The sequence below is a fragment of the Nipponia nippon genome, unplaced genomic scaffold (assembly GCF_047370975.1).
Source record: "Nipponia nippon isolate SJK-2023a ecotype South Korea unplaced genomic scaffold, ASM4737097v1 scaffold_13, whole genome shotgun sequence".
Taxonomy (NCBI): Eukaryota; Metazoa; Chordata; class Aves; order Pelecaniformes; family Threskiornithidae; genus Nipponia; species Nipponia nippon.
The window spans coordinates 11897248-11912507 of NW_028262324.1; the positions used below are offsets into that span (position 1 = coordinate 11897248).

At 62.5% G+C, this 15260-nt stretch overlaps 1 protein-coding gene across 1 annotated transcript; it reads right to left on the bottom strand.

Moving 5' to 3' along the window:
* Positions 1-374: 374 nt before the first annotated feature.
* DBNDD2 (dysbindin domain containing 2) lies at positions 375-7473 on the bottom strand. The gene is made up of 4 exons (XM_009461568.2): positions 7306-7473; positions 2368-2523; positions 1754-1897; positions 375-971 (listed from the first exon to the last, which is right to left on the bottom strand). The coding sequence occupies exons 1-4, from the start codon at positions 7346-7348 to the stop codon at positions 763-765; spliced, it is 552 nt and encodes a 183-aa protein (XP_009459843.2). The 5' UTR covers positions 7349-7473; the 3' UTR covers positions 375-762.
* Positions 7474-15260: the final 7787 nt, after the last annotated feature.

A 15260-nucleotide genomic window follows, 5' to 3' on the forward strand; every position in this document is an offset into this window, starting at 1 on the left:
CAGCCCATTTGCACGGGAAATCCCCCAGTGTACTCATGGCGTAGCTACAGCTCACCAGCCCTGCTTAGGTCTGCTGGGATCAGCTGTGCCGGCACTGCAGCTGCTGGCGCTCTCCCTCCTGGAGGCAGCACCCGAGCTGTTCGGTATGGTGACCTGCTCCACTACCAGCTGCCCTTCTCTGCCGAGGTCCGTGCTCTCTGCTCCCGCCCCGGGTGCAGGAACCGTCCCTGTCCTGGAGCTGGGCTGCGCAACAGGAGGCTGCATTCGCTCCTGCGTGGCACCCTTAGCATGCCGGCTTTACACCACTCCCTCCTGCAATCCCCACCTAACCCTCATCCCCAGTGCTGTTTTCTCCCAATAACACACACACCCGCTGCTTGTTTAGATCGGAGTGTTATTTCTCTGTATGCCATCATTAAATGCTTGTCTGGACAGGACCCTTGTCAGTAGGATGGAGGGAGCTGGGATCCCAAGGGATGGCTTTCTGGGAATGGTGGGGCTGTGGGATGCTGAGCATTTCGGGGGAGTGAAGCAGGGAGTGTTAGCAGCAAAGCCTGAAGAGTTAATTTCGGGAGCCTACAATACCCCTTTCCTTCTCCCTTGGCTGCCAGGAGAACCTGCGGAGGGAGAGGAGGGGAAAACCTTCTCTCCCCTGCTGCAGGGCAGCAGTCCAGGATGGGGTGTACTGAGCGCCAGCAGCTTTCCTTCCTCCGGCTTGGCAGGTCCATACAGAGGAGGCTGGGAGCAGGGCAAAGCTGGCTGCTAGCTTCTTGCCTCCTGCTCTTTGGGACTGTCCTCCTGCAGGTCCTCCTCATCCGACTGCACCACTGGGGTCTCGGCCCCCTCCTCGCTGGTGTCCAGGCTGTTCAGATCCGTGGAGACGGAGGACGTGGAGGAAATGCGTGACTTGCTCTCAGCTGCATTGGGCGCTTGCAGGGTGATTTCTTCTGGGCACTGGCCGGCATCTGCCCCTGGAGAAGAGAGCAGTAAGAGAAAGAAAAAGGCTTCTGGAGGTTTATTGCTCCCTAAGCTTCATGGCTAGCCCCTCCAACACACGTGTCTTATTCCTCAGCAGGCTATGCTTTCCTGGCTGCTCCCCACGCGGCTGCCGTGGCTGTTCCCCACCTCACACCCCCGGCTTGGCTCTGGGCAATGCCGCACATTCCTTCCCCGTTTTTGGCAGTGGAGCCTCTTCTCTCTCATGTGAAGCGCGGCTTGGAGCCATGCTGCGCGAGGCCGTCGGCTGCAGCAGGCGAGGAGGTGTTTGCCTTGGCCTCGGTGAATCGCCGCAGCACGCGTGCGCGGGGAGGAAGGCGCTGGCACCCCAGGCTTTGCCTGCGGGACCCAAGCCCAGCTCCCTGGGGTCTGGCTGGGAGGTGGAGGGGTCCTGCAGCCTTCCTGCTCAGCACAGTGAGCTCTGCAGCGCGGTGGGGACCTGAGAAATCATGACAAGACACTGGCTGCTCCAGAGGGGCTTCAGCACAAGAGAATTTTCCCCACAGTCTCTGGAAAATGCCTGGGCTCTCCTGTCTTCTGCAGTGCGTATATACAAGGGTCTCTACCTCTGGGCCGTGGAGGTGGATACTGGCATGGTCCCTCCAACCTCAGAGACCCCAGCATCAAGTGTCTGTCTTTGTACGGGGGTGTGTGGATCTGCACGCAGGGTGGCCAGGGCTGAGGAACAAGGCAGTGTGGGCACTGGGGGTGGGAAGGGCTCCCAGCCTGGCCCGCAAAAGCCTTGGACTGCACATACCTGGCAGGGGCCCAGCAACGCTGCTCTCCTCTGTCCCACAGCCCAGAAACACGTCCACAGTGTCCTGGTCTGACAGGTCCATCATGTCCATCTGCTCCAGCATGTCCACATTCACCTCCATGGAGGAAATGCTGCCTAAGGGGGCTGCAGAGACAGAGGCCAGCGGAAAGGTGAGTGCTAGTGCCAGGCAAAGGGCACTGTGAGCCCTGTGCAGGCAGGACCCCGAGGAAGAGGCCAGCCTTGCTGTGGAGAATTGAATTCCACTTGCTGGTAAGAGTCCCCCAGGAAAACTGTGTTTCCTTAACACATGCCTCTGGAAGCCCCTGCTGCCTGACTGCAGTCCTTGTTCCTGCTCCAAACTGCTGTCTGGAGGAGCCTGTCTGAAGCCAGTGACTACGCAGGGCGCCAGCCTGGGTACCCATGTGCAGTGACTTCAGTTGAGTGGTGTGAGTAATCCACAGCACACCCACAGGCGGCGTGTGTGGTCCTGTCTCAGCGCAGGACATGCCTGTCCCCAGCTGCCTTTAGACTGGGGATGTCCCACTGATCTCTAACACCCGTGTTGTCGTTCCCTGAAACACCTCCAGCCCCGTGCCGGTGCCTGCAGCACTTACGTCTCCGATGCTCTATCTGCAGGTGAGACATAGGGAAGAAGAAATCCACGTCATGCTGGAAAACCTCCTCAAAGAACTTCTGCCGGTCCCGTAGTTTCAGCTGTTGCTGCTGCATCTGCTCTGCATCCAGGCTCCGCTGCGCCTGCTCCATGTCGGCTGGGGAGAAAGGTGAGGAGGGTCGGACGAGGCAGGGCTGTCCCAGCCCTTCTGCCTGTCCCAGCTCACGCGGTACGGCCGTGCTTTACAAGTGCACATTGATTTAGTCATTGCGAATAGATGTTACATGCTGGAACGACAACGACACCAGCACTTGTGCTGGAGCCTCAGATCTCACTTCTGAGACGCAGGGCAGCCAGGAGTTGGGAGCTCACATGCTATGTTCGCGGCTGCTAAAGTGAATTATCAAGTGGGAAAGGGTGTTGTTATGAGATCAGCCATGGTTCGCACATGTTCAAGTTTCAGTTTCCTTGCTACAAAACAGAGGGTTGTCTGTGAATGCTAACAAGCAGGGGAGACTCCCAGGGACAAGAACTGGCGTTAGTGCTCCAGGCTTTCTGGGCTGAGTGATGCATAAGGAATAAAAGGCATCAGCAACCCTGTCACCCCTGCACACGTGTGCGCCCCTGCCACCACCGTCGCTATAAATACAGCCGCACCCACGCTCGCAGGCTCCCCCGTTCACATCCCCTGCTGGCACAGCCAGCTTGACTTCTGCCTGCGCAAACATTTTCATTCCTGTAATTCCTCTCGCAGTTCAACGCTGGTGCCGGTCCCAGCTCGCACAGGAGGGAGTAATGGAAGCCCTCGGGCTGTTGCTGAAGGAGCTTGTTGCTGCATCCCTGGGCCTGGTACCTCCATTTCGGGTTAGGTACCCGCAACAGCAAGGACCCAGTGGCACAGAGGGACAATGGCTGGTGGCCCCGGCTTGTTCCCAGGCTGGTGTTTGACCTCAGCCATTCCAGATTTCCTCTCTGCTGCTGTTGGCCCAGCCAGCACAAGGAAAATGTGATTACTGGAGCAGGCAGTGCAGTAACCAAGGAAACCAAACAAACATCCTCTGCTCTGCCTGAGCAGGCCCAAACCCTCCGCTCCTCCGGGCTGGGGAGGAGGGAACGGAGCAAGCAGCATCCCCACCCTGTCTGGCAGGAGCGGGGGCGAGGACAGCAGGGGGGCTGGCTGTCAGCAATATATAGCAGCGTAGGACCCAAATGCGAGAGAGGCAGCGGGCCTGGTGAGATGTCCTGGAGGTCAATGTCACATCTTCCTGAGAGTCCTTCCAGGGCTCCTCTGCACCCTGTTTCTGGGGCATCCTTCAGCTAAACCTCCTCTGCACCCCGTTTCTGGGGCATCCTTCAGCTAAACCCCATCATCTGCAGGTGCCTGCCCAGGGAGGACGCGTTCTGCCTGCGGCACAGTGCGGGGACGCAGCGTGACTCAGGGCCAGTCACCACATGCTTTCTGGAAGAGGCTCTGCTCCTCTTCCAGCTGCTCAGTGCCTTCCTGCAGTGCCCCGCGCGGTGATCCTGGCTGCCCAAAGGGGTTTTTGCCTTGGTATGTCTGACCGAAGCACTGGGCGCCTGCTCTGGTGCAGAGGCTCGGCGTGCTGCACAGCGCCTGGGCTAACAGCTGCGGTGAAGGTTTCCTCACGAGGCTGACTGGCACTGACACCAATGCTGCTGGGGTAATGCAAAACCTCCCACCTCCCCTGTGCTATCTGCAAAAAAGAACGGAGCTAGGGACAAGGAGGGGGTGACTGGGACACTGATTATGGAGCTGGCTCCCTTCAGCAGCTGGAGCCAGCCCTGTCCTGTCCGTCCCAGGCAGAGCTCTGCCCCCCAGCCCAGCTGTGCCAAATCCACGGCAAACTGCTGCGGTTCACCACACCGAGGAGAGCCCATCAGGCTCCAGCCGTAGGGAAGCCAGGCTCGGGGCAGAGGCTGTGCTGGCTCCCAGATTCAGGGCGATGGACCGGCTCTCCGTGCAGCGTCTTGCCAAAAGGACCGCAGTGTGGAGGTAGGGAGCATGGTCTCTAAATCCTCCTTCAGTGCAAACACAAAATAAACCAAAATGCTAGCGGGCACTGCCCCGAGTGCCGTGAGTGTGGCTCATCTGTGCCATTAATGTTCTCACTGCCCATCTCTGCCCCGGTGTGTGACCGATACTCGGGGCAAGGGTGCTTGGGGAGAGTCAGGATGGGTCCTGGTGGCAGCATTCCTGTGGGTGCCTGGATTTCTCTTGCGGGAGAAATTAGCAGGACCTGTTTATGAACTTGTTTTCGAGCTCTTGCCGGGAAGTCGGGCACGAGCACTGAGATCCCATTATGTACGGAACGCCGGCAGCGGGAGACGGCAGCTGGGCTGTGCTCAGCCCTGCCTGACCCGTGACCGTGGTGAGAGTCAGGGACGGAGCCTTCCCCCCTCCCGGGGCTCCTCCGGGCCCGGGGGGAGCAAACAGCCCTGCTAGTGTAGCCGCTCCTCAGCAACCCTCGCTGGGGAAATAAAGGAGAGCGGCGCTCCCTGCCGCGGCCCTTCCCCATGTGACGGCCGGTCACACTCCCCGGCTGTCAGCCGTGGGGATTGTCTCATCCGGCTGGCATGTTCCCACCGCGGGACACGTTCGCACACACAATGCGGCCCCTGTGCACCGTGGGGGATCTGTCGGTACCTGCTGGTGGCCTGGCTTTTATTACTATTGTCATGGTTATTGCTACAGCCTGCTCAGCCAAGGGGCCAGAGGCTTATCTGCATTCAGAGCCAGGCTCTTCCCCGCTGGCTGAACCGCCCAGCACGGCTGCGACGGCACCGAGCGCCCCGCTGCCTTCAAATCCTTCCGGCTCTCACGGCTCGTTAGCCAGCACAGCTCGGAGAGGGACCGGGGCCAAACGCTGATGCGGAGGTTGGGCGGGCAGGGCAGGGCAGGGCAGGGCAGGATCCCCCCCAGGAGGTGCAGGCAGGGATTTCCTTCTCGCCTGCTCCCAGGGAAGCTGCCCACAGGGTGGGCTGTCGGTGAGGACACTGGCCCCACTGGTCCCTCTGCCCTGCCAAGGAGCCAGCCCTCGCATGGTGTGGGCTCACGGCCACCACCATGGTGGGGAAAGGCGCGGGAGGGCTGGCTGCGAAGCAAACCACTGGGAGCTCTCCCATCCACACCCTCACTGAAGCGGGCTGGGAGAGGAGCAATTCCCGGGGTGCAGTTATCATGGAGTGAGGGCCAGACGGGGCTTGAGGGTGCTGGGAGCACCAGCTTAGGGTGCTCTCTGACCCAGCGTCCCGGCCGGGAGCACAGCACGGTTCAATTGTCTGGCTGCGTTTCCGCTGGGAGGGGATGCGTTTTTCATTCCTCCTTGGCCATGGGACCCTGGTACACCCCCCCCCCTCTGCTCGTGAATAGGAGGGGTGTTTTGGGGGGTGGGAAAAGGCCTGTTAGCGGAGGCACAAGGCCAAGAGAGGATGGGGATGGCCTTTTCTTGAGGTCATGGCTCTGCAATACCTTGCAGAGATTTCGAGACATTTAAAGAAGGTCCTGAAAAAATAATCTGGGCTGTGGAAAGGGACAGGGGGTGATGGGGAGGTGAGCAGAGTTTAAGCAAGGGGTTGCTCCAAGCATGGGCCAGTCCCCTGGGGAATGAAAGACCTGGGGCAGGCTGGCCCAGCCAGCTTTTGCCCTTCTCCCTGCACTTTCCCACAGACCGATCCCCTGACCTTGCTCCTCCAGAGAGGCCCGGGGCACCCCACCACTGCCCGGCTTGCTGGACTGCGCCTTATGCTCCCGGTCCCTGCGTGCAGTGCTGCGAGATCGGGTGGGGGGAAGGTGCAGCTCCTCGGCTGCCCCAGCATCTTCCAGGAAGCCCTGCAGAGATCGCAAGCCTTTCCCTATCACCCTGCCCCAGCAAAACCGCTGCGGGACAAGGGTACATCCCAAGGGCTTTCGGCTCCTTTAGCCTTGGGAGAAGCAGCTGGTGTGGAGAGCTGGGAATGCCCCAGACAATCATGCAGGGTCAGGCCATGCGGAGATGGGATGCCTGGACGCACCGACCGCCTGAGCGTGAATTCCCTGCATGGTCTTTTCTTGAGCGGCACGTCTGACCTTGTGTTGCAGCACAGCAAAAAATAACCGTAGGCCCAGTGAGAGGAAACGCACCAGGCGAGTGCGAGGGAGGCAGTGGGTTTGGCAGAGCCGCTCGCTGGGAAAAGCAGGGGGGGGACGAACTAGAGAGGGAGGACATGGCACCTTGTAACCCCTGTCTGTGCCGCGGTTTCATCGCCTGCACTCCTCCAAGCGATCTCCAAATCCCCTGCGTCTCAGGACTAAAAATATCCCTGCCGCCCAGCGCTCCTTCCCCAGCAGAGGCTGTGTCATAAGACCCTGCTATTTACGGGGCCCTGCTTCGATTTGTGCAGCAAGAAGCGTGAGGACAAGAAAGCCAGGAGGGCAGGCACGGCGTGCAAGCCCCGGGCACGGATCGGTGGCAGGCTGTGTCCCCCCGCAAGCCCCCTGTCACCCGGCTGCCGCCCACCCTGCCGCGCTGGCTGATGCCTTTGCTCTGCTCAGCCTCCTCTTCCCCTGAACCCCGCGGGTACGGGGGGATCCCCTCCTCCCGGGGGCCTCGGGGCGCCGAGGGACACCGATGCCACTGGGCAACAAGCCCATGGCCCAACAGGTCCCCGAGCTCAGCCGCTTCCCAGGCAGGTGCCCCCCGCTCCCCGAGCATCCCCATCCCGGGCAGGGAGCTTCCCGGGCAGCCCCTGCCCGAAGCGGCCGGGGGAGCGGTGCCGGCGCAGCAGGTTGGCGCTCCGGGGGTGGAAGGGACGGCACGGCTGCTTCGCAAGGGCCATCGGGCGAGTGTTGCGGGGGGGGATGCGGGCAGCCCGAGCCCTGCCCGCCCGCCCGGTGCGGTGCCCCGCTCCCCTTCCCGCCCACCCCGCGGCCGGCACCTACCGGGCAGCCGCCGGTTACGGCTCTGCGCCCCGGGTCCCGACATGGCGGCGGGCGGTCGCTGCTGCGAGCGGGTCGGGATGGGGTCGGGCCGGGCCGGGGCGGCTGGGCTTCACCGCGGGGCCCCCGCCGCCGCCGCCGCTCGCCCATGCTGCGCCCTGCGGGGCGGTGCTCGGCGCTGCGCGGGGCGGTGCCAGCGCGCCCAGCCCCGCGGCATCGCGGCGGCGCCGACCGGCTGCTGCCCCGCCGGGGTCCCGGCCCCGGGGCCGCCCGCCGCTGCCAGGGATGGCCGGGGCGGGGGGCCGGGCTGCCGGAGTCCTGCGGCGGGGGGGGGGGGTCACTGTGCGGGGTGCCCGGTCCGCAGGGAGGGTCCTTGCGGGGGGTCCCCGCGCAGGGTCCCTGGTCCCCAGGGAGAGCAGGGTCCCCAGGCACGGTTCCCGGTCCTCACGGAGGGTCTCTGCGTTCCCGGGACCCACAGAGAGACCCCACGCAGGGTCCCTGGTCCCCAAGGAGGGTCCCTGCAGAGGGTCCCCCCCATCCACAGCCGCCCCAGGCAGAGCTCTGTGCCCCCCGTGCCCGGCTGCAGGTGCCCTGCTCCGGCAGGAGCTCTGCCACGCGTGGCAGGGGTGGGCAGGGCTGGAGGCAGGGGGCTCTGGGCCTGGGCCCGGAGCACAGTTACCATCATGCTTGCTTTTTCTTTTTTTTGCTTCTCTTCTCTAAACACCCAGCTCACACGATCACGCGGGAGAGATGCCAGCACACGGCGTGGATGGGCCGTGGGCTCCCTCCCCAGCTCACCCCAGGCCTTCGGAGACCCTCGCCCCCCAGCAGACCCCACTCTGGGGTGCTTTCTCCCACGTTCAGCCCTGCACATCAGGGCTGCTCCTTGGCAGAGAAGCGGACTTGGCCGCTCGCCTCCTTCCTGTATCTCAGCAGGGTGAGTCAGTGCCTCGCCGTGCCCAGCGCCAGCTCTGACCGCAGCTGGTCACTGCCAAGCCGAGAAGGGGGAGCATCCACTCTGCCCTTTTCTCTGGCTGAAAGGGAGTTTCCAGTGTCTGTGGCGTGTCCCGCCTGCCCCGTTCTCAGTGTGTTTCTCTCACTGTCTGGATGACTAAAGATAACTGGGTATTGTTTGTGTCCCAGCTCTGTTTTGGCTACTGTTGCTTTGCTGTCCCCCCTTGTCTCCGGGGAGCTCCTGCTGCCAAAAACCGGCTTTGTGCTGGGGAGCCGGTACCCGCACCCTGTGTGCTCGCCTGTAGCTGCTGGCTTCAGCTCACACACACGGCAGTGGTTCCGAGGGATGAGCTGTGCCCACGTGAGTGTTTATCCTTATCCAAAAAGCACCCTTGGTCCTGCCTGATGGTTTCCACCTGAGCGTAGGATGCCAGCACTGTGGCTTGGCCCTGGAGGGCTGGGGGGGGCCAGGCTGGTGCAGCCCAAGCAGGGGCTCATGGTCTCTGAGGAGCTGCGGAAGCAAATCTCTGCTGGGTACCTGCCGGCTGTGGCTTGCTCACAGCTCCCTGTGGTCTGGCATGGCTTCTGGGCAGCATCAGCCGTTTGCCACCATCCCTGCTGACCCCTGGCCCTGCCCTGCTCTGCCAGCGGCGAGAGAAGGAGGCCGGGCCGGGGAATTAGCTCAGGTCTCTGCTATGTGACATGTCTGTGTCAATTGGCACCGGTTACTACTGCGAGGCGTGGAGGCTGTTTCTGTGCGCACGAGTCCCCCAGAGCACCCCGAGCTCCCCAGGGCTCCCTGCAGCCCCAGTCCCTGCCGTGGGGATGGCACGTTTGGGTGCTGCCCACACAGAGTGACATGCACCAAGCCCCCCGCTGCTGCGGACCCTCCATCCTGCCTTGCTGGGAAGGGGGTGGAAAAGCAGTGATATCATCGGCACGGAGCCTGACTCATCCCGGCTCTTCAGCACAAGCCGTGCCGCTCAGCAGGGCACCCATTTTATTCCAATTAAACCAACACAGGCAAGCCAGCTCCACATAATGATTTTTTTTTCGCTCGTGGCCGAGCGTGCCTGCCCCTGGCCAAAAGGCGAGAGGGGACAGAGGTGACACCAAAGTCGGTGGAGAGTCTCCACTTCTGGTAGGCAGCCGTAAGAATAAGTCTTGCCAGATACCTGCAAGGTCTGCATTGGCCGCCGCAGCATCCCCGTCTCCCTTGTGCCTCCAGTGCAGGCTGACGGCACTGTCTTGTGTCAAGAGCCCTCGCCCTAACCGCAAATGCCCAGGTCCTTGGGAGGTGTCCCCTGGAGATCCGGGTCACAAGCTCAGGTAGGAATGATGCCTCTTCTCTCCACGACACAGAGCTCAGCTCCTGCCAAAAGTCCCCAGGGGAGTCAGCATCAAAGTGCACCCGTCACCAGGAGAAAATGTAACGTGACTTGTTCCTCCTGCCCTTCCTGCTCAGGTTTCTCCCATCTATTAGAGGTTCGGGACGTGAGTCAGGGAGCTGCGGCCATGGATGGAGCTGGGAAGGAGTCGGCTGCTAAGGGACAGGTGAACCAGTGCCAGGCAGGTGAATCACTCGCTGGTGAAAATAGATCTTATTCTCTAGGAGGCGTGCGTGGACAGGGCTGGGAGTGAGCCGGAGCTTGACTCGATCAGTAAATTGTGGAGTCAAGAGAAAAACAAGGCAAGGCTGCTTTCCCAGTAAACGCGATGGTACATTGCAAGGGAGCAGCCTTTGCCAGCGAGGCTCCAGTGACCGGCGGTCCTGCGGCTCCCTTAAAAGGGGCGATTTTAGCTTGGGACAGCAGGGAGACAAAAAAGCCATAAACACCCTCGAAGGAATGTGGCTGCTGAGAAATGAGCATCTCCGCAGGGTCGGGGAGGCGAGACGAGGCAGGGGGAGCCGGGCTGCACCGAGGTGCTCCCTGGCTGGGGTTCGCAGCACCGCTCCATGCCAGGAGCTGGCCAGCTCCTTGGCCATGTTGTGTCCCGAGGGAGGAGAGCCCGGTCCCAGCACTAGCGGTCCCGGCATGGTGCCGGTGGAGGCTCCTGCCAAGCCCTGGGGCTGCCGTGTCCCCATGTCCTTGGGCTCCACACCATGCAGATGTCCCCGACGGCCAGCTGCTGGCATGGGAGCTGGTAGAGCTGGGAAGTCATGTGCGGGCAGCAGGACACCCAGCCCCGGCCCAGGGCGAAGAAGGGATATTCCTGGAGCACCTCAGCAGACACCTGGGCAGAGTGAGGAGAGGTCCTGTGTCAGGCTGGGGTGGGGGCAGCCCCCCCGCCGTCTGCTCTCGCCTGCTTGCCCTGCAATTTGGGCAGGCTGGCTCCTTCCCAGCCGCGCTGGCAGCCATGCTCAGCCACGGTGTGTTCGCCCCTGGTAAACCCACCAGCCCTGCCAGACATCGCAGCGCCTTTTTATCCTCCCGCATCAAGGGAGATGACCGAGGCCGTGCAGCACGTCCGTGGCAGAGCTGGGGTTCGCCCGCCCCGGCCCTCCCTGGCCGCTGACCCCCTCCACTGAAGGGACTGGGCCAGCCAGCACCAATCCAGCCATCAGGAGGCCAGGATCTGCTCAGGCCTGGCCAGTCCCACTCTGCAAGAGCATTTGCAGAGCCCATGGAGTTGCTTTGGGTAACAAGAGCTGCGGGAGCACAAAGGATGGTTGCTTGTGTTGGTGACTGCCGCGTACCCTGTGTGTTTGGGCAGGGTGGGCAGGGGGTTCCTGGCTTCCCCAGTGTTCCCTTTTTTCCATAGGATGGTACCTTACGCACCTGCCTGTCCTGGTCCCCGAGGCAGACCTGCAGGCAGGCAAAGCCGGCACGTGGGCTCCTCTGGATGCCCTGCACCAGACAGGGGCTGAGGTGCAGCTCCACACTTGCCGTGCACCCCAGGAAATCCTCCACCTGCAGATCCTCCACCCTCTTCTGCTGGCCCCCGGGCAGCACCGTCAGGGAGCCCCGCTGGAAGTGGGGCAGTGCAAAGGCTGTGCTCGCTGTCGGCAGCAGCAGGGACCAGAGCCCGCCGGCATGGGACGGGGCTCGGCGCTGCCAGTACGCAACTGCAGGGCAGAGCGGCTGGGAATAGACCAATGCATGGGACGGTCCCGTGGGAGACAGCATCACGGAGGCAGAAAGGTGGGTAGGGACAGGTGTGGGCATCGTGGGGATGCAGGAGGCTGGAGCGTCAGCAGGAGGCTTCTCCTTGCCCTTCCCATATGGGGAAGCAGCCCCAGGAGGTGGCTGCGGAGGGGCAGTGCCAACTGAAGGCAGAGGTGAGGGGCTGGGGGACTCCGAGGGGCTGGGGGGGGGACATCTGGCTGCCAAGCAGGGCACGGGCAGCATAGTGGGGGCAGCCCCAGCATCCTGCAGGCTGGCCCCCTCCCTGCCCGTCTTGTTTGCACCCACTGCCAAGCCGGGGGCAGGCAGTCCGTAATACACCTGCGCCTGTGTAATACAGGCTGCGGGCAGCGGTGTGGCCAGGGGGAGGCCCCTGTCCAGCTCTGTCCCCCCACCAGGCTCAGCCCCTGCCTGTGCAGTAGGGCTGGCTGGAGACCAGTGCCCTGGCAGGGCCACCACTGTCCCCATCCCTCTGGCCTGCCTGCCTGCATGCTGCCTGCTGAGCGATGTCCAGGCCACGGCGTGCAGGCAGCTCCTGGCTCCATGATAGTTTTGGGGGGTGGCCTCAGGGTCAGAGGTGTCCCAGCCCCTTCTGCAGGCAGCCGCGGTGCCCGGAGGCTGCCCGCAGCCCAGTGCTGCTCCATCGGCAGCACCCGCCATGATGTCACCATCCCGCACACGCCCTGGCAGAGGGGATCTTCCCTGCGCCTGCTGGATCCCTGCAGAAGCCCCTGGCTTCACCCAGCTGGGCGAGAGCCAGGCAGCCCTGGGCAGCACCTGGGCAGCTGCCTGCTCCCCCCCAGGCAGGCAGGGCTGGCGGAGGGTGGCTGGCAGGGCACTGCCAGAGCCCGGCTGCCCGGGGCTGCCCTCGGCCGGGAGGGCTTTCCTCTCCATCACCTCCCGCTTCTTCAGGGGCAGGCTGAGCGGGCTGAGCCATCCTGCGCGGGGTCTGCTCTGGCTGCCGTCATCGGGCAGCCCCGTGTCCTGGGACATTGCGTGGGCTGTGGCCAGGTCCCAGCAACGCTGCTTCACCCATCCAGCCCCGAGAGCAGCAGCATCTAGGAGAGCACCGAGCAGAGGGTTACAGGGGATGGGGAACACCGGGTGGTCAGTGGCTGCGATGCCGGATCCCAGGCCAGCAGCACCGGTTCCTGCACCAGGAGAGCATTAGGCATTATGGCATTAGCACATGGCAGGGCCAGGCTGGGCTGGCTCCCGTCCCCATCTCACTGTGACAGCTCAGGGCCATTGTGGGGAATGTGGAGAGGGATAATGAGGGGTAAGGGAAACCCCTCCTTAGGGGCTGGGGTCAGGCAGGAGCACCAGGGCAGAATGGACGTAGCGACAAGGGGTCAAACCCCCTTGTACAGGGGTATGGGGAGCAGGGATGATGGAGAGGAGAGGTGAGGCCGTGGCTGGTCCCCGCAGCCATGGGAGGGGAGAGAAGGGGTGGTGTGGCAGGGTGGTCCGGGCTGTTGTGGAGGTTTGCTGGGTGCTGTGTTACCCATCTGGCTTTCTGAGCTTCAGCTGCAGTTCCCACCACCCCCGCAAGTTTCACCTCCCATCTCTGTGATGAGCTGCCGGCCTCAGCACCCTACGGATGCTCCCCACGCTGGGGAAATCCCACCGGCTCTTACTGCCATAGGGGCTACAAACACAGCGAGGGTTAATGCTGAAGCCCTGCAGGATGCTTTTTTCTGCCATAATCATGCTTTTTTCCCCCCATCAGCTTTAAAACTCAGGTGGCTTTAACGGAAAGGCAGTGTGAGCCAGCCCTGAGCAGCACTGTGCCATGGCCCTGCTCTGCGGCACTGTCCCAGTCGTGCAGGATCAGCCCTCGAATGGGGTCTGCAAGCTCCCTGCTTGCTGCAGGTTTTCTGAAGAGAGAGATCCCTTCCCTGCCTGATGGGAGCTTTGCATCCCCGGCCCTGGCAAAGCCTGGCATAGGGAGGGTCACCCTGTGCACTCAAATCTGTGCAAAGCCACGTGCCCAAGCCTGCTGCAGAGGTGATGGCATTGCCTCTCCCTCCTGCTCACCCCTGGCACAGTCCTGCCGAGCTGTGGGCTTCCCCTAAACATGCATTACTCCCTCCCGGGGGATGGACACCCCATCACCTCCCAACTCGGTAAGCAAGGAGCTGAACTGTGTGCTCCCCGCACCCTGCCCCACACCTGGGGCCCCTCGCCAGCATGGCCAGACCCTTCCCACCCAGGCAAGGGGACGGTGCAGCCCTTACCTCCTCGTCGGGCTGAGCTGGAGGGTGTGGGAGCTCGCCCCGTCTCCTGCGCTGCGCTGCAGGCTCTGAGCACCGGCAGAGAAGGTCACCCCATGGGGCGGCGTGGGAGGCTGCTCGCACACGCACTCCCGTTCTACCCGCTGCCTTTCGAAGCCCTTTCGAAGCGGCTGCAGGAGAGTGGGGAGCCCACCCGGGTACGCACTGCAGCCCCGTGCCCTGGGAAAGTGAGCCCGTGGTGTGGGAACAGGGTCTGGGGCCAGAGGTGGCTGGGGACACAGGGACCGGCGGGCTGCAGCCCTCGCCAAGGTGACGCTACCAGTGCTGCCATGCAGGGATCTGGTGGGACAGAGGGCGGCCCTGGGAAATTGCCCATGGAGCCAGTGCTGTGCAAGCGCTGGGCATCCCAGTGTGGCCTCAGCCCCACGGCTGTCCTGGCAGCCCGGGGTCCCGAGACCCCCCGGGCCCTGCTTACCCGCAGGGGAGGTGGGAGGAGGAGCAGAGCTGAAACCGCCTCCTCCAGCCCGACAGTTATGACACATGCTCTGCCTCTGTTTTGTGGTTAAACACTGCTGGGTGAAAACGCCTTCCCCGACTTGGCAAAGCGCTGCTCACAGTCATCTCGGTACCATGAGCAGGGGACGGTGGTGAGGAAGCACACTGAGACAGCAATGTGGGACGGGCTGCCAGACTGGGGACAAGTGTGTCTGGCAGCAAGCAGCCTGGTGAGGTCCTACAGCCTCAGCTCGAAGGTGCTGAGGGATGCGCAGCACGGTGCTGAGGACAAGACAGGGCTGTCAGAAGCACCGTGGAGGAGGAGAGGAGGTGCTGACCCACCATGCAAGGTAGGGACAACTGCTCGCTTCTGCCACGCTGCTTCTTGCCAGCCTGTTAGCCCTGCGGCAGGGCCAGCTCCGTTTTCCTCCTCTCCGAGAGCAGCAGGAAGGTGCTTCTGTCGGGAGCATCCTTTGCTCCCCTTCCCCAGGGACCCCGGTGGTGGCTCTCAGGGCCGGGTCCCCAGGGACGCAGCCGGCAGCGCTCCTCCACGCCGCCTCTGCGGCGAATGCACTCGCTGGCCTTTCCTCCCACCGCCCCGAGAGCCATCGGCCACCGGCGTGAGTCACCACAGCCACATCCCAGGGCGAGAGGCGGCGGGGGGAGACAGGGCAGGTGGGAGGGAAAGGGATCTTTCAGTAGGAAAATGCCAGCAGGGTGTCCTCGTTTTGGCTGCGATAGAGTTAATTTTCTTCCTAGTAGCTGGTGTAGTGCTGTGTTTTGGATTTAGTATGAGAATGATGTTGATAACACACTGATGTTTTAGTTGTTGCTAAGTAGTGCTTACACTAGCCAAGGACTTTTCAGCTTCCCGTGCTCTGCCAGCGAGAAGCTGGGAGGGGGCACAGCCAGGACAGCTGCCCCAGACTGGCCAAGGGGCTGTTCCATACCGCATGGCGTCATGCTCAGTGTATGAACTGGGGATGTTGGCTGGGGGGCAGCAATCGCCGCTCGGGGACGGGCTGGGCATCGGTCGGTGGGTGGTGAGCAATTATATCGTGCATCACGCTTTGTATATATTATTATTATTATTATTATTATTATTATTATTATTATTATTATTATTATTACTACTACTACTACTACTACT

Excerpts from the sequence above, each read along its gene's own strand:
- DBNDD2 (XM_009461568.2), bottom strand. The coding sequence starts at position 7,348 with ATGTCGGGACCCGGGGCGCAGAGCCGTAACCGGCGGCTGCCCG. Across the intron at positions 1,898-2,367 it reads GCAGATAGAGCATCGGAGAC|CCCCCTTAGGCAGCATTTCC; the intron begins GTAAGTGCTGCA and ends CTGTCTCTGCAG. Across the intron at positions 972-1,753 it reads CGTTGCTGGGCCCCTGCCAG|GGGCAGATGCCGGCCAGTGC; the intron begins GTATGTGCAGTC and ends TCTCTTCTCCAG.